Source organism: Canis lupus, chromosome 26 (assembly GCF_048164855.1).
Source record: "Canis lupus baileyi chromosome 26, mCanLup2.hap1, whole genome shotgun sequence".
Taxonomy (NCBI): domain Eukaryota; kingdom Metazoa; phylum Chordata; class Mammalia; order Carnivora; family Canidae; genus Canis; species Canis lupus.
In genome coordinates, this window is record NC_132863.1 from 49,541,863 (window position 1) to 49,566,774 (window position 24,912).

General features: G+C 70.8%; 2 protein-coding genes across 3 annotated transcripts; one reads left to right on the forward strand and one right to left on the reverse strand.

The window, feature by feature from the left end:
- Positions 1-6,947: 6,947 nt before the first annotated feature.
- Positions 6,948-8,925, reverse strand: SOX18 (SRY-box transcription factor 18). The gene is made up of 2 exons (XM_072799774.1): positions 8,509-8,925; positions 6,948-8,008 (listed from the first exon to the last, which is right to left on the reverse strand). Exons 1-2 carry the CDS (start codon positions 8,858-8,860, stop codon positions 7,260-7,262), a joined length of 1,101 nt encoding a protein of 366 aa, XP_072655875.1. The 5' UTR covers positions 8,861-8,925; the 3' UTR covers positions 6,948-7,259.
- An 8,951-nt stretch (positions 8,926-17,876) lies between these two features.
- Positions 17,877-24,697, forward strand: TCEA2 (transcription elongation factor A2). Of its 2 annotated transcripts, none has more exons than XM_072801843.1 (10): positions 17,877-18,087; positions 20,459-20,521; positions 20,782-20,887; positions 21,756-21,846; positions 22,623-22,753; positions 22,969-23,025; positions 23,421-23,575; positions 23,646-23,792; positions 24,298-24,369; positions 24,489-24,697. In XM_072801843.1, exons 1-10 carry the CDS (start codon positions 18,016-18,018, stop codon positions 24,495-24,497), a joined length of 903 nt encoding a protein of 300 aa, XP_072657944.1. In that variant the 5' UTR covers positions 17,877-18,015; the 3' UTR covers positions 24,498-24,697. The 2 variants fall into 2 exon arrangements, with proteins under 2 accessions (XP_072657944.1, XP_072657945.1); XM_072801844.1 differs by lacking the exon at positions 17,877-18,087 and adding an exon at positions 20,018-20,346.
- The last annotated feature ends 215 nt before the right edge of the window (positions 24,698-24,912 follow it).

A 24,912-nucleotide genomic window follows, 5' to 3' on the forward strand; every position in this document is an offset into this window, starting at 1 on the left:
CCCTTGGCCCGCAGGCCGTGGGGCCAGCGCCGGGTCGCCCACACCTGCCAGGTCCCCCATGCCCAGTCCCCCACGCCCAGTCCCCCACGCCTGCCCCGTCCCCCACACCCGGGCGAGGGTCGGGCGCTGCGCTCCCCGCCGTGGGCAGCAGGGGGCGGCCCGGGTCGCTGGATGACCTCCCCTGCTCCAGGGCAGCTCCAGGCCGGGGGTGCTCTAGCGCCCTGAAATGTCCGGTCCCGGCCTGCTGACTCTGGAATGGGGGAAGGGTGGACATGGAGGGGAAGGCCGAGCTTTGTGAATCCAGAGCAAAACAACCGGATAAAGGAAACGGGCCTGAAGGGAAGCCAGTCGCTGGCCCGGCTGCTCGCGGGGCCAGGCTGTTTCCTGCGGCCCTGGGAGGGGTGCTCAGGGATCCGCCGTCCTGGGCTCTTGGCGGGGTGAGGGGCTGACCCCGGGCTCCCCGGCCCACAGCTGCGTGGGCCCGAGCGTCCAGGACGCCTCCCCAGTCAGCCCGGGGCGGGTGGGGCAGTCGGCAGGTCAGGCACCCGGACGCCCGAGGACCACAGCGCTCACAGTCCTCGGACAGGTGGATGGGCCAGGCCCGGCCTCGGTGCGGAGCGGCCCTCACGGTAGGGCCGTCGGCACCGCCCGAGGTGAGGGGTGGAGGAGCTGCCCTGAGCCAGCTGCCCGCCGTGCGTGTGCTGAGCCCGGCACAGGAGGTACAGATCCTGCCCCAACCTCAGCCAGGAAGCCCACGGCGCCCCGTGCCCCATGACCTGCGCACAGCACGGCCACCCAAGCTTCCTGGGCCTCGGGACGCGGCAGCCACCTGCTGCACGCCCAGCAGGAGCCCCAGGCCACGCGGGGCAGCTGCCCCGGGGGCCTGACGTGGGGACGAGGGCGATGCTCACGCAGGGATCGGACCCCCGGCTGGGCTCGTGCCGCACGTGCTCCGTGGGCGTGCCATGGTGTGCAGTGGGCTGCGGGCTGCGGGGTCACGGCCGTGGAAGGGCAGCCTGCGCTCCTGCTGAGGCGGCCCGGGCCCGGAGGGTCTGAGCTGAGGAGTGATGCTGGAGTCGGGTCGGGAGAGGTCCGCTGGCCTCATGGGAGATGGTCGGTGGGGCCCGGGGCCGTGGGTGGGGCGAGGCGAAGGAGGAGGGCTGGACACGAAGCGCTGGGGTCCGGCCCGGGTGCTTGGAGGGGCCCAGCAGGGCGCCGGCCTCAGGCTCTGGCCTCAGTTGGGTGGAGTGTCAGGTGTGGGGCCGCCGGGTTGGGGCCGAGGGTCAGTAAGCGTCCCAGGGCTCTGGGTGCAGGTGGGGACAGGGACGGGGCCTGTATGACGGCCGCCCCCTGCCCGTCTCCCCGGGGCTCCTTGCGCGTAAGGAGCCCTGGGGGCGTCCGAGGCGACTCCCGGGCTGTCGGGGCTGCTGCCACCCACGGCGTCCCTTCCCTGCTGAGAGCAGTCGGGCTGCCCTGGGGGAGGGAGGTGGGCGGCCCCCCAGCCTGGGGGCGGGGGCCGTGGGAGCAGGGCGAGGCCTGCGGGCCCACCGCCTGGCCCAGCTCCCCCTGGCGGGCGGCCCTCCCAGAGTCGACCCCCGGGGCAACTGGACGGGCTCAGGGCAGGGCCTGGGGGCCCTCGCCCGCAGCAGCGCGTCCGCCTGGGGCCTGGCGCCCGGGTCCCCCACGGGGTCTGCCGCGGCTCCCGTCGCACAGCGCCCGGCCGGCTGCGGGCCCGCGGTAGTGAATCCTCACTGTGGCTCAGCACAGACTCCTCGTCCCCCTCGGTCCTGGGGCGCGGAAGCCCGGCGTCACCGCGACCTGGGGCTGAGCCTGGCTCCGGGGCTGGCGGCCTCGTGGCTCCGCGCCTGCCTCCTGCATGTGGCCGCTCCTCCTGCGGGACTTTGCCCCCCACTATCGGCCGCCGAGTCCGCGTCCCCGCACCTCCAGGTCCTCGGCACGTAGGCCAAGGCTCTGTTCTGAGTGAGACCCCACTGCCGGGCCCGGGCGGGCAGGTGGACCTGTCTTTCCTCCTGCGGCCCCCTCCAGCTGCTGCCGCGTCTTCCTCGCACAGGATGGCGGCAAGTTGGGCTCCTGGCTTCCGGGACGAGGTCCGCTGGTCCAGGGCGGGGACGGCCACAGTGACCCGGCGAGACAGGACCAGAGGGGAAGCCCGGGCTGCCCCGCTCGGACCCCAAGACGTCCGGCCTGCTGTTGAGCACCGGGACCCCCTTGGTGGCTTGTCCAGCAGCGCCGGCTGCTCAGTGACGCCGGCTGGACCTGACCAGCACCAACAGGCGCGGCGGGACCCCCGACCAGGGCCAGAGCGGTTGTCCTGTCCCGTGTGTCCCTGGTCCCCCACCCGCGAGGCCCCTCCTAGCTGAGGTCTGGGGCAGGCGGCCTGAGCCCGGCTCTTCCTCCGACAGATGTGGGTTCCGGGGCACATGCGTGGCCTGCACCCCATGCCGTCCTGTCCCATCCACGTGCCTTCTCAGCTGCTTCCGGGGGGGCAGGCGGTCCTACGGGGAGGGGCTGTGCCAGGGTGGCAGACGGGGCCGCAGGGCACGGCCAGGGTTGTGCAACTTCCCGAAGCCAGGGAGCCAGACCCCCCGTATGCAACTCCAAAAGGAGGGGGGCCATGCCGACTTTGAAGGGCAGCCCGTGTCCCACAGCCTCCCCAGACTGGGAGCCTTTGAAAGAACATCTGGAACACGGGCGACTGGCAAGCTGGTCTCTGGATTTGAAAACCAGAAAGTCAATCTGACGTTGCCACTTGTGTGTTCTCGCGCCCACACCCGCTCCCCTCCCCCACCCCACCCCCACTTCCTACCTCTGCCTCTGCAGCAGGCTGGGGAGGGGGCGGGGACCGCGGGTCCCGTGGGCAGCCTGGCTGGGCGAGGGGCGCTGGGAAGCGGGAGCGTGTGCCCTGCCCGGGGCCTGCGCAGACGGGGTCCGGCTCCCGCGTCCAGGGGCCACGGCTGTGGGACAGGATGTGAGGTAGCCAGGCCCTGCACCTGGCGCTGGGCGCGGGGGGGCCTGGGGCCACGCGCAGGCCGGGAGGAAGCACCTGCGGCCAGACCTGAAGGCTGCGCGGCCTCGCTGGCACCTGGCCCTTGCCTGTGAGCCCGAGCGCGGTCCCGGCTGCAGGTGTGCCAGGGGCTGCCCGCCCATCTGTGCTCCCCGTGGGAACACACGGACCCCCCACTCCAGGAAGCAAAGACGCGGGGGTGGGGGGTGCCAGGTGCCGCGGCCCATTGTCCCTGCCAGGGGCCTGAGGACCCTGGGGGCTCCAGGGACCATCCCCATCCTGTCCCCTCCCGAGGAAAAGACCCAGCTCTGTAAACACAGAAGCAAACAACAAGCATCATCCCCCAGCCCCATGAACCCCCACCTTCCCGGCCTTCCTCCTGAGGAGCCAGCAGGGATTCCACACTTGCGGGGGGAAGTGAGTCCTTGTTTTGGGGGAAACGGGAAGGTCAGGACCTGGGGGGGAGGTGGGCCAGCCTGGGGCTGGCTGCTGGCCGCTGGGTCAGCACTGGGCTGTGGGCCCCGCCGTTCTGAATCCTCTCCACGCCCCGCGTGGGGCTTGAGCCTGTGACCCCAAGGTCGTGAGGCCACGGGGCTCCCATCTGTGGGGGGCTCAGCCCGGCTTGGCCGAGGCCAGACATGGTCTCCTCACCCCCGGCCACAGCCCGCTCGCTTCTGGCCCGCGCAGCACGGGGTGAGGTGGCTGGGGCTCCGGGCCAGGGGAGCAGGCGCTGTCCTCGGGTCGCTCCCCGCGTCCCCTCCCGGCTGTGCGGGGCGTGAGGCCAGGGGTCCCCGGCTGCGGCCCAAGATAAGCGCCGCACCCGGCGGCCACTTCCTGCATTTCCTCCCAGCGCCGCCGCCGCGCACCCCTTCCTGTTTTCTCGGCGCTGCAGGCTGGCAGGAGCGTGGGATACGGGGCGGGGACGTGGGGCTGCGGACGGGGTCGTGGCCACAGGGCCGGGTCGCCGGGCGCACAGAGGGTTGTGGGAGCCGCGCACAGGGCGGGGAGCCCCCAGCGTGCTGAGCCGCCGCCGCCTGCCTGGCCCCCACGCAAGGCTACAGGTGGGGAGGGAGCCCCGCGGACTCGTGGCCTGAAACACGACAAGGAGATACCCCCCCCCACCCCGCTCTCCCTCAGGCCTGGGCCCAGCCTGCACTGCACCAGGTCCTGGCTCACCCATGGCCCCGCCGCCGTGGGGAGGGCAGGTCCGTGCCCCTTTGGCTCTCCGTGCTTGACCTGCTTGCTCAGGCCCGGTCATTAGGGACAGTCTGGGTGATGTTAGTGAAACGCATGTGCACACAAAAACTTTGTACACGCGTGTTCCCGGCAGCAGCATTCACAGTCTGAGTGCCCGCGGTTGGGGTGGTCTCGTCACAGCGGGCCGTGAGCCCCACAGCGGGAGGGAGGACGGGACATCGCCACACTCGGTGAACGAAGCCACACTCAGGATCCACTGGTTGCATGAGGTCGCTCACGCAAAGCGTCCAGAACAGGCCAATCCGCGGAGAGGGTAGGTTGATGATGTTTCCGGGGCCCGGGAGCCGCTGCCCCGCGTGGGGAGCGGAGGGACCCTGGCCTGAGGGGCATGCGGGCTGCACGGCCTGCACCGTCCTCCCTGTGGACTGAAACCACGGCCGCGGCCGCCAAACTCCAGTGTAGGTTTCGAACGATGTGGGCCGAGTGGGGAGGGACACTGCGCCCCTCCCAGCGCCGGCCTGGCTGTGGGCGTCCCCAAGGGCGTCTGGGGGAGCATGTCCATGAAGGACGGGGCGCATCCCGCCTGCTGCGCCCCCCTCCCCGGCTGCCTGCTGGGGAGGGCTGGACGCCGTGGCTGGGCTGGGTGCAGGGCGTGGGAGCCCGCGCGGGGCAGGGCCGCTAGGACTTCCCGCCAGGAGCGAGGCCGCCTGACTCAGCGGGAGCCGGGGGCGGGGACTTCCCTTCGCTGAGCCTCCTGGAGGCAGGTGGGTGGGGCCAGGAGGGGAGCCGTGGGACGCCTGGCCCAGGCTGGATGGGGCTGGGGCTGTGGCCAGGCCCCTCGGAGCGCTCCCCGGCCGGGCAGAGGGTCCTGGGGGGACCTGCCCCCCCCGCCCCCCCCCCCCCCCCGCACCGGCCCACCGCGCCGAGGAGCTGCTATTGGAAACAGCTGCTCTCCGTGGGAGGCCCTCTCCTGTTCCCACCCGGCTCCTGGTCTCCCCCAGCCCCCAGCGGTGGGGGCCGCCCCCCACTGGCCCCCACTGGCCCCCACTGGCCATGTGAGGGGGGGCTTGCGGGCCTCAAGCTCTGTCCTCTCCCTACGGTGGCAGCACCCGCCAGCCCCCGACCTGCTGACCCCAAGGTGCCCGGGAGGGTGCACCCTCTGGGTGGGATGGGGTGGGGTGAAGACTTGGGAACGCAGGGTGGGAGAGTAGTGCTGCCGCCGTGCCAGGAAGCCGGAGGGACACAGCTGGCCCTGGCTGCGGGCTGGCACCTCTCTCCTGGGTCCGCGGGTGTGTCCGGGCCGCAGGTAGAACAATGGACAGTGACTCCGCCCACCCAGCCAGGGAGGTCCTCGGTGGGGCTGGTCACAGGGCGGGGGGAGGGGGGGCCCACAGCTGGGGCAGAGGCTCCAGGCCCGGAGCTCAGGTCGTCAGTCCCCCACCAGGGGGCAGGCCCAGGGCAAAGCCAGAGCCGAGTCGGGGCGGTCCTGGGCACTTCCCTGAGAGGAGCCCAGGACCAGCCTCAGGGCCCCAGGGCAGCGCCCGAACCCCCGACAGAACCCCGACAGCCGTGACTGGGCTGGATCTGGGCTGGATCGGCCTTTTCCCTTTGGCCTCAGTGTCCCTGCCACACATCGCGCTGGATACTGGGATGTGGGAGGTCTCTGCCCCCCCTCCCCCCCGCCCTGGGGTCTCTCCACTTGGGAGTCTGTCTCCTGCCTTCTCCAGCTTGTCACTGTTCTTTTATGTCTGTTTTTGAGTTTTCTGGACCTTGCGGCTCATGGGGAGGGTAGGGGCGCGGGCACCGCTGCCAGCTGAGGTGTGGCGCTCTTGCCTGTTAATACTGGGGCAACGTCCCTGCCTCTGGGAGGCAGGTTACCCATAAAAACGGCCCCAGGCAGCGGCCCTGTGTGTGGGCGCCCAGGCTCACCCGCGGACACACGCCGTCCAGCCCTCGTGGGTGCTCACGTACAGTGGCGGTGCCACCCCGTGTGCGCACACAGAGCACGCAGCTCCCCTGCAGCCCTGGAGCCGCACGGCCTCACGCAGAAGTGCAGAAGCGTGTGCGAGCTCGCGGACACGCAGGAGGCCCAGCTGGGGCTTTTCCTTGTCCCCAGCGAGGGAGCACCAGACAGCGCCCCGGGCCCAGGCGGCGGGAGGAGGGCAGCCGGGAAGGGCGCCGGGAAGCGGCTTGGGGAGGAGAGCCTGGGCCTCCCGCTCCGGGTCACCCACCGTGAGGAGCAGCGGGGCTGTGTCGTGGGGCACCCTTTCTGGGGACTCTGGTTCACCAATAACGGGGTCCCGCGGTGCCATGTCCCTTACAGGGGTCACCCCGCCAACCTCCTTTGGGGAGGCGCACAGGCCTGAGCTCGGGGAAAGTTTTAGTTATGTGCGAGTGTATTTATTTGGAAGGTTTTTAAAGAGGAGACGAGGATGAGGAAACTCGGGTTGGGGTGTGGGGGGTTGCTGACCTCTGCTAGGCTCCAGTTAAAGTGGGGGCTGGGACAGGCGGGGAATGGAAGCTGGGGGGGCAGGGAGCGCCCACACCTTGTGCCTCCGCAGCTCTGTCTGGGGGAGAATCCTGGAAGGACGGAGAAGCGGGTGCCCTGGGGCCCGAGCTGGGGGTCAGTCTCCCAGGACACTCCGGGGGGGAAGGGCGCGGCCAGGGTCCTGGGGTGTACCGCTCCCCCTTCCCCCAACGACCACAGACTCGGGTGTTCAGGGTGTTCAGAGGAAAGAGCGAGTCACTTTATTGTGGCCTCGCCTGGCCCCGGGGGCGACCCAGCTCCTGCTCCTCCTTTAAAGCAAACACTGCTACTCTTCATACTCAAACAGCCTTGGACATCGGTGCTCTCGGTCACCGGCACCCCTTGGAAGAAGTTTCAAAGTTTAATCAAAAATTAAATATGTTGTATTACGCATATAAAAAAGGCAAAGTAAAAAATACAGCCCGGTTCTAGAAAATACACTGCAGGAAGAGAACGGGGCGCTTCGACCCGGAAGGGCGGCGGGCGGCCGGCAGGTCCGAGGCCGGGGGCCTAGCCCGAGATGCAGGCGCTGTAGTAGACGGCGCTGCTGGCGTCGGACAGCGCGGCAATCAGGCTGCTCTCCTCGGGGCAGGACATGGCCCGCGGGCCCAGCTTGGCCAGCGCCACGTGGTACGGGAGCCCCGCGCCGTCGGGCCGGGTCCGGCTGCAGTTGAGGTACTGGTCGAACTCGGTGAGGTCCACGTCGGCCCACAGGTCGGCCGCGGGCCCCAGCGTGTCGCCCTCGGCCGGGGGCGCCTCGGGGGGTGGTGACAGCGGCCCGGGGAAGGGGCCGGGGCCGTAGTACAGGCCGGTCCTGAGCGCCTCGGCCAGGGGCGCACCGTAGGCGGCGCCGGGGTCCCGGGGCAGCTCGGCCGGGCCGTAGGGCGCCCGGAAGGCTCGCAGCGCGCAGTCCTCAGGCGCGGGGAAGAAGGCGGCCTCGCCGGGCTCCAGGCCGTCCAGCGGCGAGCGCTCGGGCGTCGGCAGCCCCAGCCCGTCGAGCTCGGCGCCCAGCGGGGGCAGCTCCCGGAAGGCTCGCGCCGGGCCCGGCGCCGCGGGGAAGGGCTCTGGCGGCGGCGGCGGGGGCGCCAGGCCCGGGAGCAGGAGGCCGGGCTCCAGCCGCCGGGCCTTGCGCGCCTGCTTCTTGCGGCGCGGCCGGTACTTGTAGTTGGGGTGGTCGCGCAGGTGCTGCACGCGGAGCCGCTCCGCCTCGTCCACGAAGGGCCGCTTCTCGGCCGGCGTCAGCTCCTTCCACGCCTTGCCTGCGGGCGTGGGTGTGGGGCTCAGCGGGCTGCCTGCCGTGGGCCGGGGCGCCCCGGGTGCTGGGTGCCCGCTGCCCTCGGTGCCACTCCCCTGCCCTTGATGCTCCCTCCCCACCCTTGGTGCCTGCTCCCCCGCCCTCGATGCTCCCTCCCCTGCCCTCGGTGCCCCTTCCTCACCTGCCCCGTCTCTCCCCTACCCTTGGTGCCCTTTCCTGTCTTCAATGCTCCCTTCCCACCCTCGGTGCTCCCTCCCTGCCCTCGATGCTCCCTCCCCTGCCCTTGGTGCCCCCTCCCCGCCCTTAGGTGCTCTGTCCCCTGCCCTCGGTGCCCCCTCCCCGCCCGCCCCGTCTCTCCCCTGCCCTCGGTGCCCCCTTTCCTGCCCTCGATGCTCCCTCCCCACGCTTGGTGCCCGCTCCCCTGCCCTCGGTGCCCCCTTCCTCGCCCTCCCCGTCCCTCCCCCGCCCCCGGTGCGCCCTGCCCGCGCGCCCCGCGCCCCTCACCCAGCATCTTGCTGAGCACCGCGTTGTGCAGGTCCGGGTTCTGCTGCGCCAGCCGCTTGCGCTCGTCCTTGGCCCACACCATGAAGGCGTTCATGGGCCGCCGGATGCGCGACTCGTCGGCCGCCGGGCGCTCCCCGCGGCCGGCCGGGCTGAGGCCATAGCGCCCCGGGTCGGGGCTGCGCGGCGGGCTGCGCGGCGGGCTGGGCGGCGAGGCGGGCGCGGCGGGGGCGGCGGCGGCGGCGGCGGGGAGGCCGCGCGGCTCAGCGGCGGCCGCGGGTCCCGGGGCCCATGCACAGTCGCGGCGGGCGGGCGGGTCGTCCTGTGCGCCGTAGCCGGGCGGCGATCTCTGCATTCCAGCTGGGCGCGGCCTGGGCGGGACGAGCGCGGGCACCTCGGGTCGGGCGGAGCGCGCGGCGCGGACGGCGGTGGCCGCGGGCAGGGCGGGCGCCCAGATATAGCGGCGCGGGCCCGAGGGGCGGGGCACGGGGCCACTGGGCGGGGCGCGGGGCCGCCCCCTCCCCTCCCCCCCCCCCCCCGCCGGGCGCCCTGGCTTCTCGGAGCACCTCTGCGGAGGAGGGACCCCAGCGGGCCGCCGCCCTGCGCTGCAGCGAGGAGGGGGCGCCCCCGGGGGCTGTCGGGCCTTCAGAACCGCCGTCCCCTCCCACGGAGCGGAGGGACACGGGGCAGCCGCGCGTTTTAATCCCGAGTTCCCGGGAGGCTGCCCAAGAACTCAGGAGCCCTGGGCGCGTGGGGAAACCTGCCGCGGGTCTTGGGGGCGCGCGGGGCGGCCCGGGGCGCGGGGTCCCCAGCCCTCCGCGCATGGGGGTCACCCCTGCGCCCTGAGCATCTCCGCCCGGATCACTCCTAGGGGCTCCGAGCTCCTCCGCCCGCGTCACCCCTGTGCCCCCAGCTCCTCCCTCCGGGTCACCCCTGCGCCCTGAGCTCCTCCGCCCGGATCACTACTGGGGGCTCCGAGCTCCTCCTCCCGCGTCACCCCTGCGCCCCGAGCTTCTCAGCCCGCGTCACCCCTGCGCCCCCCGAGCTCCTCCGCCCGGGTCACTCTGCGCCCCTAGCTCCTCCACCCGCGTCACCCCTGCGCCCGGAGCTCCTCCGCCTGCGTCACCCCTGTGCCCCGAGCTCCTCTGTCCGGGTCACCCTTGTGCCCCGAGCTCCTCCGCCCGCGTCACCCCTGCGGCCCTGAGCTCCTGGCCCGTCCGCAGGACAAAGGAGGTGGACTTGGCGCTACCCCCCACCCCACGGGCAAGAGCCGCTGTGAACAGGGCAAAGCCCGCGGCGTTGCCAGGAACCTCCGAGGGTCGCCCCCGTGAACAGAGAGCAGAGCCCCGGGGCTGCCGGTCGGGCTGAGACCAGTGGCTGGGACCAGTGGTCGCGAGGGACACGCAGAGGGCGGGTGGGGATGGGGTCGGGGCAGGTAGAGCGCAGGGCAGCCCCCCCCCCCCTTGGCCATGAGGCTCCAGGGCTTGCAGAGGGGCTTCCAGCGGCCGATCCAGGGGGCTCTGGGCTCCCGCAGCTGCTGGGTGTGAGGGTCCCTGCCCCTGCCAGGACTGCGCCCCAGCTGAGGAGGCTCCCCCAGGGCGGGATGAGTGTGCTCAGCCGCGGTGGGGGGGGGGTGGCGGGGGGGAGGTGAGTTTTCCTTCCTGTACATCTGTTTATAGCCTGGGAGCTGAGCTGCCTCCTTCCCGGGCAGAGCCCCCACCCCCGGCTCCCAGCTCCCGGGTGTGCGGCCCCACGGTCAGTCCAACATGGGCGGTCCTGCAGCTGCCCCAGTGGCCCTCCCGCTTGAGGAGAAGCCCGCACCCCCACAGGGTCCCTCCACCTGAGGGCTGTGGGGGATCCTATCACAAGGATCTTGTCCATGGGCTGGGGGAGTAAAGCACTGGGAGGCAGGAAGAATGGGGGCCCTGGGGGGGCTGGGCCCACCGTTCTCTCTGGGGGTGCCAGCTCCTGTTTGACCAACGTAAGTGGGTGGACGGTGTCCTGCAGGGGTGGGGGGAGACGTGTGTGAGGAAAACTCTAGGTTGAAAATGGGTGCGAGGAGGCAGCACCCCGTAGAGACTCCCGCCCCCTTGGAGCAGTGGTCTGAGGCTACTGGGGCCTGGCTGGTTGGGGGATGGGCCCCGGGCTTGGGGAGGAGGCCCATGGGGTCCTCCGTTGTGGCCCCCCTACATTGGGGTAGATTTCCGGTTCTCCTGGAGCCCCGGCCTGGCCCGCGGCACCTCCCGGCAGCGCAGAGGAACCGAGCTGCTCCAAATGCAGCCGCGGCACCACCCGGCATTACCTCACCACGGAGCGCCCCCCAGGGTGGCTGCCTTGCTGGCGCCAGCCAGTGGCCCCCCCTCTTGGCGGAGCCGTGCCACTCAGGTGTCCAGCTGTCACGTCCTGTGGGCTGGGGCCGGGCAGGGCAGGGGGGGAGCCCCCTGGGGTGCCCCCCGCCCCTTTGGGGTCAGGCTAGCCTCCCCGAGTGTGCTGCCTGGTGGTGCTCTGGCCCAGTGTCCAGATGGGAAGACAGTGGGGGTGGGGACTGCAGTCGGGGTGGCCCTGACCTCAGAGGCGCAGGGCTGGGGGGCTCCCAGGGCTCTGCCAGGGCTGGTGTGGGTGTGGTCAGCTGTGCTGGGGGAGGGGCACGGGCCTTGGGTGACTGTGCTTGTGGGTGGTCCGTGCGTGTGTGAGGGTGAAGGTCCCATCTGTCTGCCTGAGTGGGGCGAGGAAGGCCTCGCGTGGAGGCTGCCCAGGGCCTTAGGAGCCAGGCACGGGCTGGACTGGCCCGAGAAGGGGCCGCACAGGGCGTCATGGCCAAGGCCTCACCCTCCACGCCCACCACGGGAGGGGCCCCAGCTCTCTCCGACGTGGGGGTGACCTGTGAGTCTGGGGCCCCCCTGCCCATTTGGTCCAGGTTGGCTGCTGCCCACCCTCATGGGGGTCCTGCGTGCAGCCCCCAGGGCCCCGGACAGAGGGGGTGCAGGGGCCAGCTCTGCAGTGTCAGCTGGCCCGAGGGTGGCGTGGACACGGCCCCCCCCACCGCCCTCCACCCACTGCCTGCCTCAGCCAGGACCAGACCCCCGGGCTCTGCATGAAGCCTGCAAAGGATGCTGGGCAGTCCTCCTCGGTGGCTCTGGGTGGGGGGTGGCTGGGCTCTGGGAGGGGCGGACCTCCCAGGCGCTGCCCGGGGCACAGACCTCACAGGCTCCCACCCACCCAGCCCTGGCTGCTGCAGGAGCGGAGGCTGGGACCAATTACGGGGTCCCTTGGGGCCGGACCCTCCTTCTCCTGGAGGGTGGGGGCGGGGTCCCTGTCAGAGCGAGTCCAGGTGGAGGGGGATCTCCTGTGTCCTGAGACCTCTGCTTTGAGTGCCACTGCTCAGTGCGGATCCCGCCTCCTTGAGGCCCTTGAGACGGGGGCTCTGGGCCCGCCGTCCTGGGGCTGCTCCTCCTCCACTCGTGGCCGGGGCGGGGGGCGGGGGACAAGGTGCAGGGTCAGCCTCAACCTGCGAGCAGGGGTCCGGGCTTCTGAGGAGGCTGCCCGATGGCCTGGAGGTGTGTGCGTGCCCGCCCCCTGCTGCAGGCCTGTTTGGGGGACACTGGGTCTGGGCCCCGGATGGCGGGTGGCCCGTGCCTTCCCGCCCTCAGCCCTGGGACGCTGGGCCTGTCACCCGGCTTCCAGGACGCGGGGGGGCCTGGCCCCTGGGGAAAGGTTAGGGTGGGGGCCTGAGGGAGCGGGCGTGGCGTGGGGGTCACTTGTGTCGTGTGGTCCCCCAGCTGTGGGTCTGCGCCGCAGGCCAACTGGGCGCTGTGGGAACCAGGATGTCTGCTGGGGCAGGGGGTCCCACCGGCTGCCAGTCTGAGCAGGGGGGGTGTGGGGCTGTCGGGGGTGTTTCTGGCGTCCTGGGGCGGCGGCCAGGGCACCTCAGGGAGTGACGCACCCCCAGGTGCTGGGGGGCTTTCTGGGTGGACAGCACGGGGCCTGGCAGCTGTGAGGATGTGATGCCCCAGGTCCCACGTGGCGGGTCGGTCAGATGCCCTTCGCCATGGCCATGTATCAGGGGGGCCGTGGCCGTGTGTTGGAGGGGCGCCGTGGCCAGGTGTCGGGGGGCCATGCCGGTTGTCAGGGTGGCTGTGGCCGGGTGTCAGGGGGCCGTGACTGGGTGTCCGGGGGCGCCGTGGCCAGTTGTTGGGGTGGCTGTGGCCGGGAGTCGGGGGGGCCGTGGCCGGGAGTCGGGGGGGCCGTGGCCGGGTGTGGGGGGCCCTGCCAGCTGTGTGGCCCCCCGCAGGCGCAGCGGGGGCTCCATGGGAACCGGCTCCGGGTTTCCGTGGCAACAGCAGGGAGGAGCCAGGAAGCAGCTCAGGAAGGAAGGCCGCAGCTGCGAGGAGGGAGCCGAGGGCCAGCCCGGCTGAGCAGGCGCCAGACACTCTGTCTGTCCAGCCGTCCGGTGGCCGGCCTGCGGCTCCTGCCCCCAGCGCCGCCCCCTGCCGCCCGGTCTGGGGGCCTGCGGTCTGGGCCCGGGGCTGCCGTGGCTGCCTTGCTCGAATCGGGTGCCCCGTCCTTCGGGAGGCAAGCCCTGTACCCCCCCCTCCCGAGGGCTCCTGCAGGAGCGGACGGGCTGTCCTGTCCGTGTGTCTGTGTCTGTGTGTCCTGGGCGGCGCCCCCCGACCTCCCTCCTGTGGGCCCGGTGCCAGTGCCCAGCAGCCAGGGAAGGGAGCAGAGAGCAGACCCCCCCCCCGTGCGCCCCATGCATGTCCTTTCTGCTGCCCGAGCTTGGTGACAGGCAGCTTTAGGGGCCCCGGCACTTGGGGCACCACCTGGGCTGGGGGCGGGTCTGTGTTCCTGGGGACCCAGGGACCCACCCCTCCTCATTCGCTTGCTGTGAGCATCTGCAGCGCCTCCAGTTCTGTCCCAGCAGACGGGGAACAAACAGACCCAAGCCCTGGCCACAGGAGGACGGTTCCCCTCTGGGGCCGAGGGGTCAGGAGGTGCAGCAGCGGGAGAAGGTGGGGCGCCAGGTGCGGCATGTGCTCCGCGGGTGTGGGAAAGGGTCGGGCTGTGGGGCCTCCGGCCTGTGGCTTCGCAAGGTGACCTTTGAGCCAAGCCCAGAAGGGAGCCTGTGGAAGAGCCGGGGCTGCCGGGGAAGGGTTGCACCAGCGGAGCACGTGCAAAGGCCCGGGCTCACAGGTGTGCTACGTGGGGCGAGCCGGAAGCGCAGGAGGGAGTGGACGGAGCTGCGTGGGGCCTGGGAAGGTCTTGGTTTTCTTCCTCTGAAGGCGAGTTGGTGGCTTGGGAGGGTCGTGAGCAGGGGCCGACCCGCGGGGACAGGGCCTCGGCGGAGCCCTGGGTGCACGAAGGACGGACGCAGCCCTGGAGCAGGCCGCCTCCCCCCACCCCGGGAGCTGCCTCCCCAGGACTGCCGAGCCCGCCCCGCCCCTCGCTGCCTCAGGGACCTCCGGGGGCGCCCCGCCAGCGGAGCTCCCGCGCACCCGCGGCCCCTGACACCCCCGCGCCGCCGGGCCCAGGGGACAGGGAGGGTGGAGTGGCCGCCAGGCTGGCTGGCAGCGCAGGGAGGGCTGCGTTTCTGGGAATTGTGTGGGGGAAGCGCATTGTTGGAGCCTGAGCAGCCGCGGGGCTGGCGGTCCCTGGGGAAGCTCCTGCCCCCCAAGTGCTGCCTCTGGGGGGGCTGGGCCCGGGCCAAGGGGGGCGGGCCGGGGACTTTCCTAGAGGTGCTGCCCTGGGCATGCGGTTCTTCCCATTGTGCAGACGGAGACACTGAGGCCGGAGCTGGGCTGCTGCTGCCCCTGTCCCCGCCACAGCCCTGCCTGCCCCGAGGCCAATAGGGGGAAGCCTGGTGGGGTCTCCGGGGTCACGGCCCACAGAGCCCTGGCGGCCCCAGGTGCTGGGGGGGGCAGGCCCAGGAGCCGCCCCAAGCTGGCAGGAGGGGGCCGCTGGGGCTGAAGGGTGCCCCGCCGCGTTCCCCCCCCCCCCAGTGTGGCAGCGCGGCCCTGCCCACCCGGCCCTGCCTCAGCCAGAGAGGAAGCGCCACGGACCTGCCGGGGTCACAGCCGGCTTGCGGGGCCGGGGGCGGGGGACACAAATAGAAAAGTAAATGGCCTGCGCTTCCGATGCTTCCGGACTGAGGAGGGGGAGGGGTGGCCTCTGGGCCAAAGGTGTGGTCGCCTGTGCGCGGGGAGCTGCAGTGCAGGGTCCCCAGGTCCCAGCCGCATCCCCCTGGAGCCTCCAGGGCAGGGCCGGGCTGCCAGGAGAGGGGGCTGCCCCGGGGGCCTCCCCTCCCCGTCGCGGGGGCACCTGGTCCGGGGCTGCAGGGCCCTCAGCCCGGAGCTGGCACCGCCCCCCGCGGGGGGCTGTCTGTGGGCTCCTGGCTGGGTGCTGGGCGCTGGCTGCGAGTGTGGGTCCCTTGCTGCCGCCCCCCGCGTGCTGTTTTCCTTCCTTCGGGAGACGCGCTTACTGAGCAAGTGTGAGGTGTCTGGGCTGGGGACGCGGGGTGCATGGAGGGCCCTGTTGTCCCGGCTGCGTGGTCCCCGCGGGACAGACACCGGGTGGACAGTCCAGGGTGGCCCCGGGGCCTGTGTGTGAGGACCCTCAGGTATGGCCGACGTGTGCACACGTGAGCAGCTTCGCGTCCCCCGAGACTCGGGTCGCTCGTGGTCACCAGAGAGGGAATGCACGCCTTCACCTGCGGGGCTCCGGGGGGCGCGCCCGGGCGCAGGACGCAGGCGGCAGGCCCCAAGGGGCCCGGGGAGGCTGTGAACAGCCTGAGCATGGTTCCCGGGGTCGGGGGGCCATGAGGGGCCCCGGGACCAGGGGCCTCTCGGGTGCAAGGCTGACGGTTTTGGGGTTGCTGAGTGCAGCCCAGGCGGAGCCCCCGAGGGTGGGACCACCTGCGGTCCCACAGGTGAGGGCCCCTCTCCAGGGCCCAGTACGTCCCCGCCGGACCTCCTGGGGGTTGCTGGGTGCCCGGCTGGCCGCAGGCCTGTGGCTCCCGCCCGCCACCTACAGGCCACTGCTCATCACGGGCCACACGGCCGCGGAGTGATGGGTTCCCCGGCTCCCCACTGCACTGCAGGGCCCCACCCCACCGGCGCAGGACGGGCGCCAGGGCTCAGGGCTCCTGTCACGGGGGAGGGGCTGTGGCCCCAGGTCTCCGGCTTGGGAGCTCCCTCCCTGCTCCGTCCACTCCGGCTTCCCCATCACCCTGGGCCAGACTCCTGCGATCCCCCGTGGCAGCCCGGCAGCCCCGCCCTCTGCTGGGCACTGCTCTTGGGGGGGGCCGCCGCCTGGGCATCGCCCTGCAGGGCCCCGGTGCCCTGGGCTCCCCTCACCTGCAAGCTCAGGGGCCTCCATCCAGATGTGCCAAGACACACCAGGTATCCAGCAGCCTCCGCGGCCCATCCCTGAGCCCCTGGAGGTGGAGGCCACGTGGCTTCTCGTGCGGGACAAGGGCCCAAGGCGGCCGTCCAGGAGTCCCCCGCGGTGGTGGCGGGGAAGGCCCGGGTTCTTAGCGGACAGCTCGTGCTCCCTTCTGTGTCCTTACGTGGGTGCCGTGCAATGGGCAGAAAGTAAAATTCATAGGGTTGCAAAGAAAACGGGTTATCAAAGTATTTCCTAAAATGTGTGATATGGAAACCCAAGCACTCTTTTTTTCCTTCAAGATTTTATTTATTTGAGGGGATCCCCGGGTGGCTCAGCGGTTTGGCACCTGCCTTCAGCCCAGGGCACGATCCTGGAGTCCCGGGATCGAGTCCCGCGTTGGGATCCCTGCATGGAGCCTGCTTCTCCTTCTGCCTGTGTCTCTGCCTCTCTCTCTCTGTGTCTATCATAAATAAATAAGTATTTAAAAAAAAGATTTTATTTATTTGAGAGAGTGAGAGGAGAGAGCAGGAGCAGGGCAGGGGCAGAGGGAGCAGGAGAAGCAGGCTCCCTGCGAGCAGGACTGGACGTCAGGACGTCGGGACGGGATCGAGCCCGGAGCCGAAGCAGATGCCCACCGGCGGGAGCCAGCCAGGCGCCCCCAACCCAAGCTGCAGGTGCGGGCAGCAGCGCCCGGGCCACGGGCAGGACAGTGGTGGCGGGAAGGGGCCCTGGTCTTTGCTGTGCTCAGTCCTGGTACTGCCGCGAGACGTGGGTCGTTGCTTCATTCGCAGCCCGAGGAACCACATGCTTCCACTGGAGGCCGACGGGAAGGATCCAGGGGTACGAGCTGGAGGCTCTGCTCCCCACTGGCCAGTCTGCACGTGCTCCCGTGTGGTGCAGCCTGGCAGCCCAGGTGTCTGGTCCTCCTCTCTGCCGCCCGGTCTCTCACCTGCCCGCATGTCAGTGGCCGTGGGCCCAGGACACAGACATCCGTCTCCTGCCTTGTACCGCGCCCCGCCCCGCTGTAGGGCACACGGGGACACCTCGAAGGGGGCGAGGTCTGGAGGGGACGCTCCTCTGCTGTCCCCGCAGCCAGGCCACCCTCACGTGGGCGCAGCGGGCATTCACAGGAGCTCCAGCAGCCGAGGTGACCACTGACGTGCTCGTGCCCGTTCTCCGCTCTTCACCACCTGCCGTCGGGGCAGCAGCCCCCTGAGCGGACGACACCACCACCTTCCTTTCACAGATGGGGAGACTGAGGCACAACGGTCTGCGGTCGGTTTGAAGTGCAGAGCGCGGGATTCATGCCCGGCAGCTGCCCCGGGGGCGTCTGCGGCTCCTCTGGCACCTTCGGAACCGGAACCGGCCCTGGCCTCTTCCAGACCCTGCATCCGGCTGCAGCCCCCTCCCCTCTGGGGGGGGGCATGTGGGCCAGAGGGCACAAGGGGTGGGAGTGCGGGGGTGGGGGCTGCGGGCGCGCGGGGGTGGAGGTGGGCGTGGGGGGGTGCGCGAGGGGTGGAGGTGGGGGTGCGCGGGGTGGGGTTGGGCGTGTGGGGGTGGGGGCGCGCGCGGGTGGGGTGCGGGGTCTCCCGCGGGGCCCGGCTGCCCCGGGACAGCACAGCGCTAGGTGGGAGAAGGACTCCAAGAGGGCGGAGAAGGGGACGGCCGGACCCGGACGCGCCTTCGCGGGCCCCACGGAGCCGACCCACGGGCCGCTCGGGCGGAGGGTCCGGGAGGGACGCCCGCGGGCCCCGCGCTCCGCAGCGCCCTCCGCCGGCTCACCGGCTCGCGCGGGGCCTTGTGGGACTGCGAGTCGGCCGTCCGCGGCGGCCTCCTGCGGCGGCCCGCGGCGGGACTACACATCCCAGAAAGCCACGCGAAGCCGCGTGTCTTCCGGGGCTTGTGGTCCAGCGCGGGGCGAGCGCGCGAGGCTGCCGGCCGCGGGAACTACATGTCCCAGGGAGCAGCGCGGCGACCGCGGGGGCCGGGGGTTTGAACGGAGGGTCTCCCGCCCGCGGCGGGGCTGCGTCGGCTGCGACGGGTGCGGGCGACGACGACGAGCGGGGCAGGGGTCCGGGCCCGGAGGCCGAGGCTGGCGCGGCGGGCGCTGGGGGCCCTGCCCCCGAGGCGATGATGGGCAAGGAGGAGGAGATCGCGCGGATCGCCCGCAGGCTGGACAAGATGGTGACCAAGAAGAGTGCGGTGAGGGGCGCGGGCCGCCGGGACCCCGGGACCCCGGGCCCCGCCCCGCCGACCCCCGCCCGCTTCGGGCCGGGCGACCCCGAGCGGCAGGACGAGGCCCCGCCCCGGCGGAGACCCTGCCCTGGGCCCCCCGGCTCTCCCCCGCGCCCGCACCGCGGAGGCCGCCGTGGGGTCGGGTCGGGCCGGGGTCGTGTCGGGGCCGCCCCGCGGGACCCGGACCCCGCGCACCTGACACCCGCCTCCGTGCCCCGCCCCGCCCCGCCCTCCCGGCCCCGCCCCCGCCCCCGCCCCCGCCCCCGCCCGGGCCTTCTCCGCAGAGCCCCGCCCGCCCCGCCCGCCCCGCGGCCTGCAGCCCGCCCCCCGCCCCCTCCGTGTGCAGGCCCGAGGCCTGTCCTGCTGCAGAGGCCCCTGTGCCCCATCTGCACCCCCACAGGAACCAGGTCTCCCTAATAAATTCTTTCCCTTCCCTAGCCGGGACCCAGCCAGCAGCAGCTGGGGAGGGGGGAGATGTCAGAGACCCTAGGGATAGAGGCCTGGGAGGCCTGGGCACCCGGCAGGCCTGGTGATGGAGCCCCTGGCCCCGCGGGCTGGGGCCCCCGCCGCGGAGGCTGGAGGAGGCAGTGCTGCGGGGTGGGGGTTGGGGTTCCAACTTCAGCCCATCTTGAGCTCCGAGACCCTCCCTGACAGCCTGCGTGCCCTCCCGTGGAAGCATCCTTGGTGGGCGGGACCTGCCTTCAGGGTGCTGGGGGGCCCTGGCTGGCTCCCCGAGAGGCTCCACACACACACCCCGCTCTTCCCCGGAACTGTGAGCGAGTAGCAGGGTGGAGGAGGCGGCTCCGTCACGCGCAGCCACCCCAGACCGACCGCTTGCTCTGCCGCTTTGGGCACTCTTTTGTGTTAAGCCGACTTGTCCTGGGGTCCTTGTTGACCAGGTTTTGGACAGGGGCCTACACTGGGGCCAGAAACGGGGCCGGCTCCCACTCATCCACTCATCCAGCGAGCAGCAGCCCCCTCCCCACACGGGCATCGTGTCCCTGGGAGGCCCTGGGCTGCGCGGAGCTAGGGAGTGGGGGACAGTCTAGCTGTTTGCAGAGATGACCAAAGAAAGAAGCTGCTTCCTGTCTTGAAGGAGACAACACCCCCCAGGTGGGGACAGAGATGGGTCACGGAACCCGCAGAGGGCTGGGTGGGGCCAGGTGGAAGCACTGTGGAGACCGAGGCGTGGGAGTTGACAGCCCCTCGGGCCAGGAAGGTGCCTGGTGCCCGTGAGGCTCCCGGAGGCCTGGGGACCGGTGATGGGGAAGTCGGGAGCTGGGTTTGTGCCTCTGGTCTGGAGCCACAGGAAGCTCATCAGTGAGCAGCGCCGTGACCTTGGCTCGGACGCCCCCCCCACCTGAGGAGGTCACCGTAGGGCTGGACTCTGCATGTTCCTGGGTGGGGGGGGGGTGTGGACGGGGCTGCAGAGCAGAGGCGCCATGCAGATGGCAGGGGATGCGGCCTGGGCTGCCTGGCACGAGGGTCCCACCACCTCGGATAGCCGAGCCACATGATTCCTGCTCTCTCATGTCAAAGGAAAGAGCAATACGTTAAAACACACCAGTATGTTAACAAGTGAAGCATCTGTGGGAGAAAGCAAAGTGGGGGAGGATGGGGTCAGGAGGGGCGTCAACAAGGTGTCATCTGAATAAAATTTGGGAAGAGGGAGGGTACGGAACTGTAGATATTTGGGAGGCATTTCTCTGGCAGTGGGAGCAGCAGGTGCAAGGGTCCTGGGGCAAGCAGCTTGGCACAGTTGAGGAACCTAAAGCTGAGCCCGGAGTGGAGAGAGCAGCCAGTTTGTGCAGGACCTTGATGTGGGGAGGGCTCTAAAGAAACAGGTGTTGGGTGGGCAGGGGCAAGGTGGGGGAGGTGGCTGGCCTGGAGAGATTGCTGGGACTTCAATCTGGGTGTGGGTGGGTGTGCATGTGATGGGGGAGGTGTTTGGCCTCAGCCGGGGTCGCTGACCTTGCCCAGGTTGGCCCCCGTCAGCCTGTGATGAGGTACTTCAGGAGGGGCTGCGCAGCCCACGAGGGGTCTGGGCCTGGAGCGGGCAGTGAGCACCCCTGCCCCCCCCCCCCCCCCCCCCGACCTGGGTGCTGTCCTCCCGCGGGCGGGGCTGCCGGCCTTGGAGCTGTTTGCTGCAGCCGTGGTTTGGTCAGTGACCAGGCGCTGGCGCTGAGTTTGCAGAGCTGCTGGCCGTCCCCGCGCAGCTGACCCCGGGTGGGTCTCCAATCTGTTACTTCCGGTGCCCCCCGCCTTCGTGGCTAGGAGGAGGTGGCAGTGCACCCCGAGACCTCGAAGTCCTTTATGAAGGTCCCCCTTCTCCTTCCAGGAGGGAGCCATGGACCTGCTGCGGGAGCTGAAGGCCATGCCGGTCACGCTGCACCTGCTTCAGGTAGGGCCCTGCGCGCCTTCTGCCCGGATGGCTCCTGGCGCCTGGCAGGGCCTGTGCGTCCTGGAGGAGGCCCCCGCCCTGGTTGTCCCGGAAGACGGGGGGCATCTGAGCATGGCTCCCCCTCTTGCCGAGGCTCCTGGGTTGCACGTGGGGCAGCAGCCCCTGGCGGGGATGTGCACCTCGAGAGCTGGGCCCGCCCCTGCCGCGCGGGAGCCTCGGAGGGTCTGGCTGCCTCCCCAGCCCCGGCGCTTGCCTTGCAGTCCACGCGTGTCGGCATGTCTGTCAACGCCCTGCGGAAGCAGAGCTCCGACGAGGAGGTCATCGCCCTGGCCAAGTCGCTCATCAAGTCCTGGAAGAAGCTCCTGGGTGCGGGCCGGCGGCGGGGCTGACCGCCCGGGCAGGGCATCCGGGGAGTGCTGGCCCTCGCCGGTCAGCGGCGTGCTGGTGCTGGTGGTGCCGTCCCCGCGCCCGGGCCGCCGGGCCCCAAGCTGGTCCGGGAAGGCGGGGGGTGGCTGGGAGCAGAGGGGACCCACCGGGAGCAGGAGAAAAGGAAGTTGAAGGTAGTAGCAGGGCGGCTGGGGCCTGGAGGGAGCTGGCGCAGGTGAGGAGGCCCTGCTGAGGCCGAGGGGTGCGGGGGAAGAAGGGGACACGGCCGGCTGCGGGCAGGCCCACCTTGGGGCCCTGGGGGTCCCCTCCCTTCCTGCGCCTTCCTGGCTCCGTCCAAGCCCATGGGGTGTTTGTCGTGGGACTCTAGTCGGGGTGGCTGTCAGCCCACGTGTGCACAAGCGTGTTTATTCTGGTCGTGTGGGGGCTGCTTCGCCTCCTGTGGGACGGTCCCCAGCGCGGACCAGGGTTTCAGGAGCCTCGTGGGGGATGTGCTCAGCGGACGGCCGCTCGCTGTGACCCCCAAGGCCCAGCTGGGGAGTGACCGCACCTGGGCTTTGTCCGGGTTTCAAGCGCTGCCTGTGGGGGGGCTGTCACTCGGGGCTCTGCACCAGGGTCACTTTGGGCAGGTGGCCGTCCTTTCTGCCAGGACGGTAGACCCCAGGGAGGCCTCACAGGTGGCCTGTGCGGGGGTAGAAAAGGGCCTGGGGGCTGTCCTGGGCCCTTCTGAGGAGGGAGGATGGGGCCCCAGTGTGCAAGGCTCGACCGCCAGGTCCCGGGGCCGGTGGAGATCTGTTCCCCTCCCTGGCCCAGCCCCACTAGCCAGCACTCCCTTTCCTGGCACCTGCAGATGCTTCAGATGCCAAAGCCAGGGAGCAGAGGAGGGCCGGGCCTCCGCCCACATCGTCCTCCAAGGAGGCCCCTGAGGCCAAGGATCCCAGGTAGCGCATCTGGGGGGCAGGTGCACACCCTCCTGCTCGGCAGGTGGCGGGTCCTGGCCGCACAGAGAGCCCCGGGGGCCCCCACGGCCACCCCACAGTTCCACCTCCTGGGCGTGGTTCTCATTCCGCTCTGGCCCAGCCCCCTCAGCTGGTGTCCCGCGTGGCTGAACCCTCTCCCCGTCAGTGCTCCGGGCAGGCAGTCATGGAGACGGGGTGCTCTGGGGGTGCTCCGGGGGTGCTCCGGGGTGGGTGTGGCCGTAGGCTGCTTTGCCGTGGGCAGGGGTGGCGGGGCAGCAGGGGCCAAGCTCCGCGCGCAGCGTGTGCTTGTGCTGGGCTAGGGCTTCATCTACCGGCTGCGGAGGTTCCCTCCAGGAGGCCCCTGCTCCCCATCGTGTGGGGGTCACAGGGTCACGAGACGCAGGGGTGTGCGGGGAGGGGAGGACTGGGTACCTGCGGCCTGGTCAGCAGGCGGCTTGCCAGCAGTGCCCAGCCCGTCGGGAGGCATCCACGCCGGGTGGGGCCGCCTGCCTCCCCTGAGATGGCCTGGTCCTGGCCGCCTGGAGGGCGGAGGCCCCTGCGGGCGAGGCTGCCCCAGTGGTGCCCCCATCCGGGGGTACGCCCCGCCCAGTGGGTGTTCCTGCCTCCAGCCCACTGGGCAGTCCCCTCGGGGCAGGAGCATGGGCAGCATCCGGGTGGGAGACGCAGGGTTTGGGGCTTTCTGGGGACCGGTGTGTCACGGGGGTGCCCGTGGCCCGCGCGGGCCCGTCTTTCTCCAGCCGCAAGAGGCCAGAGCTGCCCAGGGTGCCGTCGGCCCCAAGGATCACCACGTTTCCCCCCGTGCCCGTCACCTGTGACGCCGTGCGCAACAAGTGCCGCGAGATGCTGACCGCCGCCCTGCAGACAGACCGTGAGTCCCCCGCCCGCCGCCCTGCACCCTGAGTCCGCAGGGGCTGGACTCCGCCTGCCCACAGCGGCCTGAGCTCAGAGGGTTCTCGGGGACCTCCTCCCCCAGCCCTTGCAGCTGAGCCAGGTGGGGGCAGGGGTCTTTGGGGCCTCAGGTGCTGGGCAGTTTGGAAGCGGTGGTGGAGTCAGGGGGCAGCTAGTCAGGGCTGCTTCTTGCAGATGATCATATGGCCGTTGGTGCGGACTGCGAGGGCCTGTCGGCCCAGATTGAGGAATATATCCTTTATGCAGGGTGTGGGGTCTGGGGGTTTCTGGGGGAGTCTGAGGCCAGCCAGGCCCGGCTTCCCCTGATGGCCACAACCCCAGTGCCCTTGCCAGGCAGTGGGTCAGTTGGGTGGGCTCCCCCCTTGACCAGGAGGGCCCTCTCTGGACTGATGCTGCCCGTCGGGGGGGCCTGGGTCACCAGGGCTCTGAGCCTGGGGCTGGGCCTCGGCCAGGGTTGGGTCGGGTGGGGCCCTCCCTCTGCAGCCCCTCCACTCGCTGCCAGGTGTGGGGGGCACACTGAGCTGCCAGGCTCCCACCAGGAGGCCCTCGCTGGCCTCCTGCGCTGGCCCCGGGGTGAGTGGAAGGCAGCAGTATTGGCCTCCGGATAGGTCCTTAAACACCTGCACGCATCTTCCGGGACGTGGGGAACACGGACATGAAGTACAAAAACCGTGTGCGGAGCCGCATCTCCAACCTCAAGGACGCTAAGAACCCTGACCTGCGGCGGAACGTGCTGTGTGGGGTCATAACCCCCCAGCAGATCGCGGTGATGACGTCGGAGGTGAGTCCTGCTGCAGGGGCGTGGGGGCCACCGCTGTGGGCAGCGGGTAAGGACACTGCTCCTCGCCCAGGAGATGGCCAGCGATGAGCTGAAGGAGATCCGGAAGGCGATGACCAAGGAAGCCATCCGAGAGCACCAGATGGCCCGCACGGGGGGCACCCAGACAGACCTGTTCACCTGCGGGAGGTGCAGGAGGAAGAACTGTACCTACACACAGGTGGGCGCCCCAGCGACCTCACGCACCCGGAGCCTGCACCTGCGCGCGGTGCTGTGGGGCGGGGTCCACACCTGCACCTGCACACGTGCCTAGTGAGTGGTGCCCGGGCTCCTCCTCCCTTGCCCCGCAGCCCTGGGCCCCAGGAAGCAGTGTCTCAGGTGGTGCTTTGCTTTGGGAGCTATAAGGGGGGGGCCGGCCTCGCCCAGCATGGAGGGCCCAAGCAGGAGGGTGGGGGCAGTGTGCTGCCTGCAGTGGCCGCAAGACTGTGCTCAGACCCGTGGATGTGGACACGGATGTGGACCTCGAGATGTGCCAGGGGTCCCCGGTGAGGTCCCCGGTGAGGAGAGGAGGTGTGGGGTCCCCCGGGGGGTCGAGGGGCTACAATGCCAGCGTTGCCCGAGGATACGGATGGTCTCCTCACACTGTGACTCTCGGGAAGACCTGCTCCAAGTGACTGAGCCCCTGGGGCCCGGGTGGCCCCCCCTCACCGCAGCCCTCCCCGCAGGTGCAGACCCGAAGCTCTGATGAGCCCATGACCACCTTCGTTGTCTGCAACGAGTGTGGAAATCGCTGGAAGGTAGGTGGGCGTCTCCAGCCTGTGGGGTCTTCGTGATGTGAAACGGGGGGCAGCCCTGCCTCCGGGCCCGCGGGGGTCCCAGGGGTCTTGGGTTGACGCCTCTCATCCGTCTGCTGCAGTTCTGCTGAGCCCTGCTCGAGATGTGTGCGAAGCTTCGGGCTGTGGCCAGCACATTGCCGCGGCCTTCCCCGCGTCCTGTCGACAGACACAGCTTCTCGAGACCCGCCCTGAGCCCACCCGAGCACCCCACGGGGCTGTGCCCCCGGCACCCCCGCCTGGCGTATACCTCTTTTCTTTTCCCCAAATTATTAAATGTTTCTTTTTGCCATCGTGCTGTCCTGGCCCTTGGCTCTGGTGGACCAGCAGTCCTGGGCTGTGAGCTGGGTCCCCCAAGCCCCACGTCCGGCCCTGCCCCCTTCCCTGGGACCACTCTCCTCCTGGGGATCAGGTGACACTTGGGCTTGGCCCTGATGGAACAGAGATGGAGGGAAGAGCCCACTGGCCCTGAGAGGGGCCCTGGGATTCCAGAACCCCGGGGGCAGC

What these genes read in the sequence shown, in the direction of transcription:
- SOX18 (XM_072799774.1), bottom strand. Translation starts at nt 8,860, where the DNA reads ATGCAGAGATCGCCGCCCGGCTACGGCGCACAGGACGACCCGCCCGCC. An exon ending in GGTGCTCAGCAAGATGCTGG is followed by an intron (nt 8,009 to 8,508) that starts GTGAGGGGCGCG and finishes CCACGCCCGCAG; the next exon opens with GCAAGGCGTGGAAGGAGCTG.
- TCEA2 (XM_072801843.1), top strand. Translation starts at nt 18,016, where the DNA reads ATGATGGGCAAGGAGGAGGAGATCGCGCGGATCGCCCGCAGGCTGGAC. An exon ending in TGGTGACCAAGAAGAGTGCG is followed by an intron (nt 18,088 to 20,458) that starts GTGAGGGGCGCG and finishes TTCTCCTTCCAG; the next exon opens with GAGGGAGCCATGGACCTGCT. An exon ending in TCACGCTGCACCTGCTTCAG is followed by an intron (nt 20,522 to 20,781) that starts GTAGGGCCCTGC and finishes CTTGCCTTGCAG; the next exon opens with TCCACGCGTGTCGGCATGTC.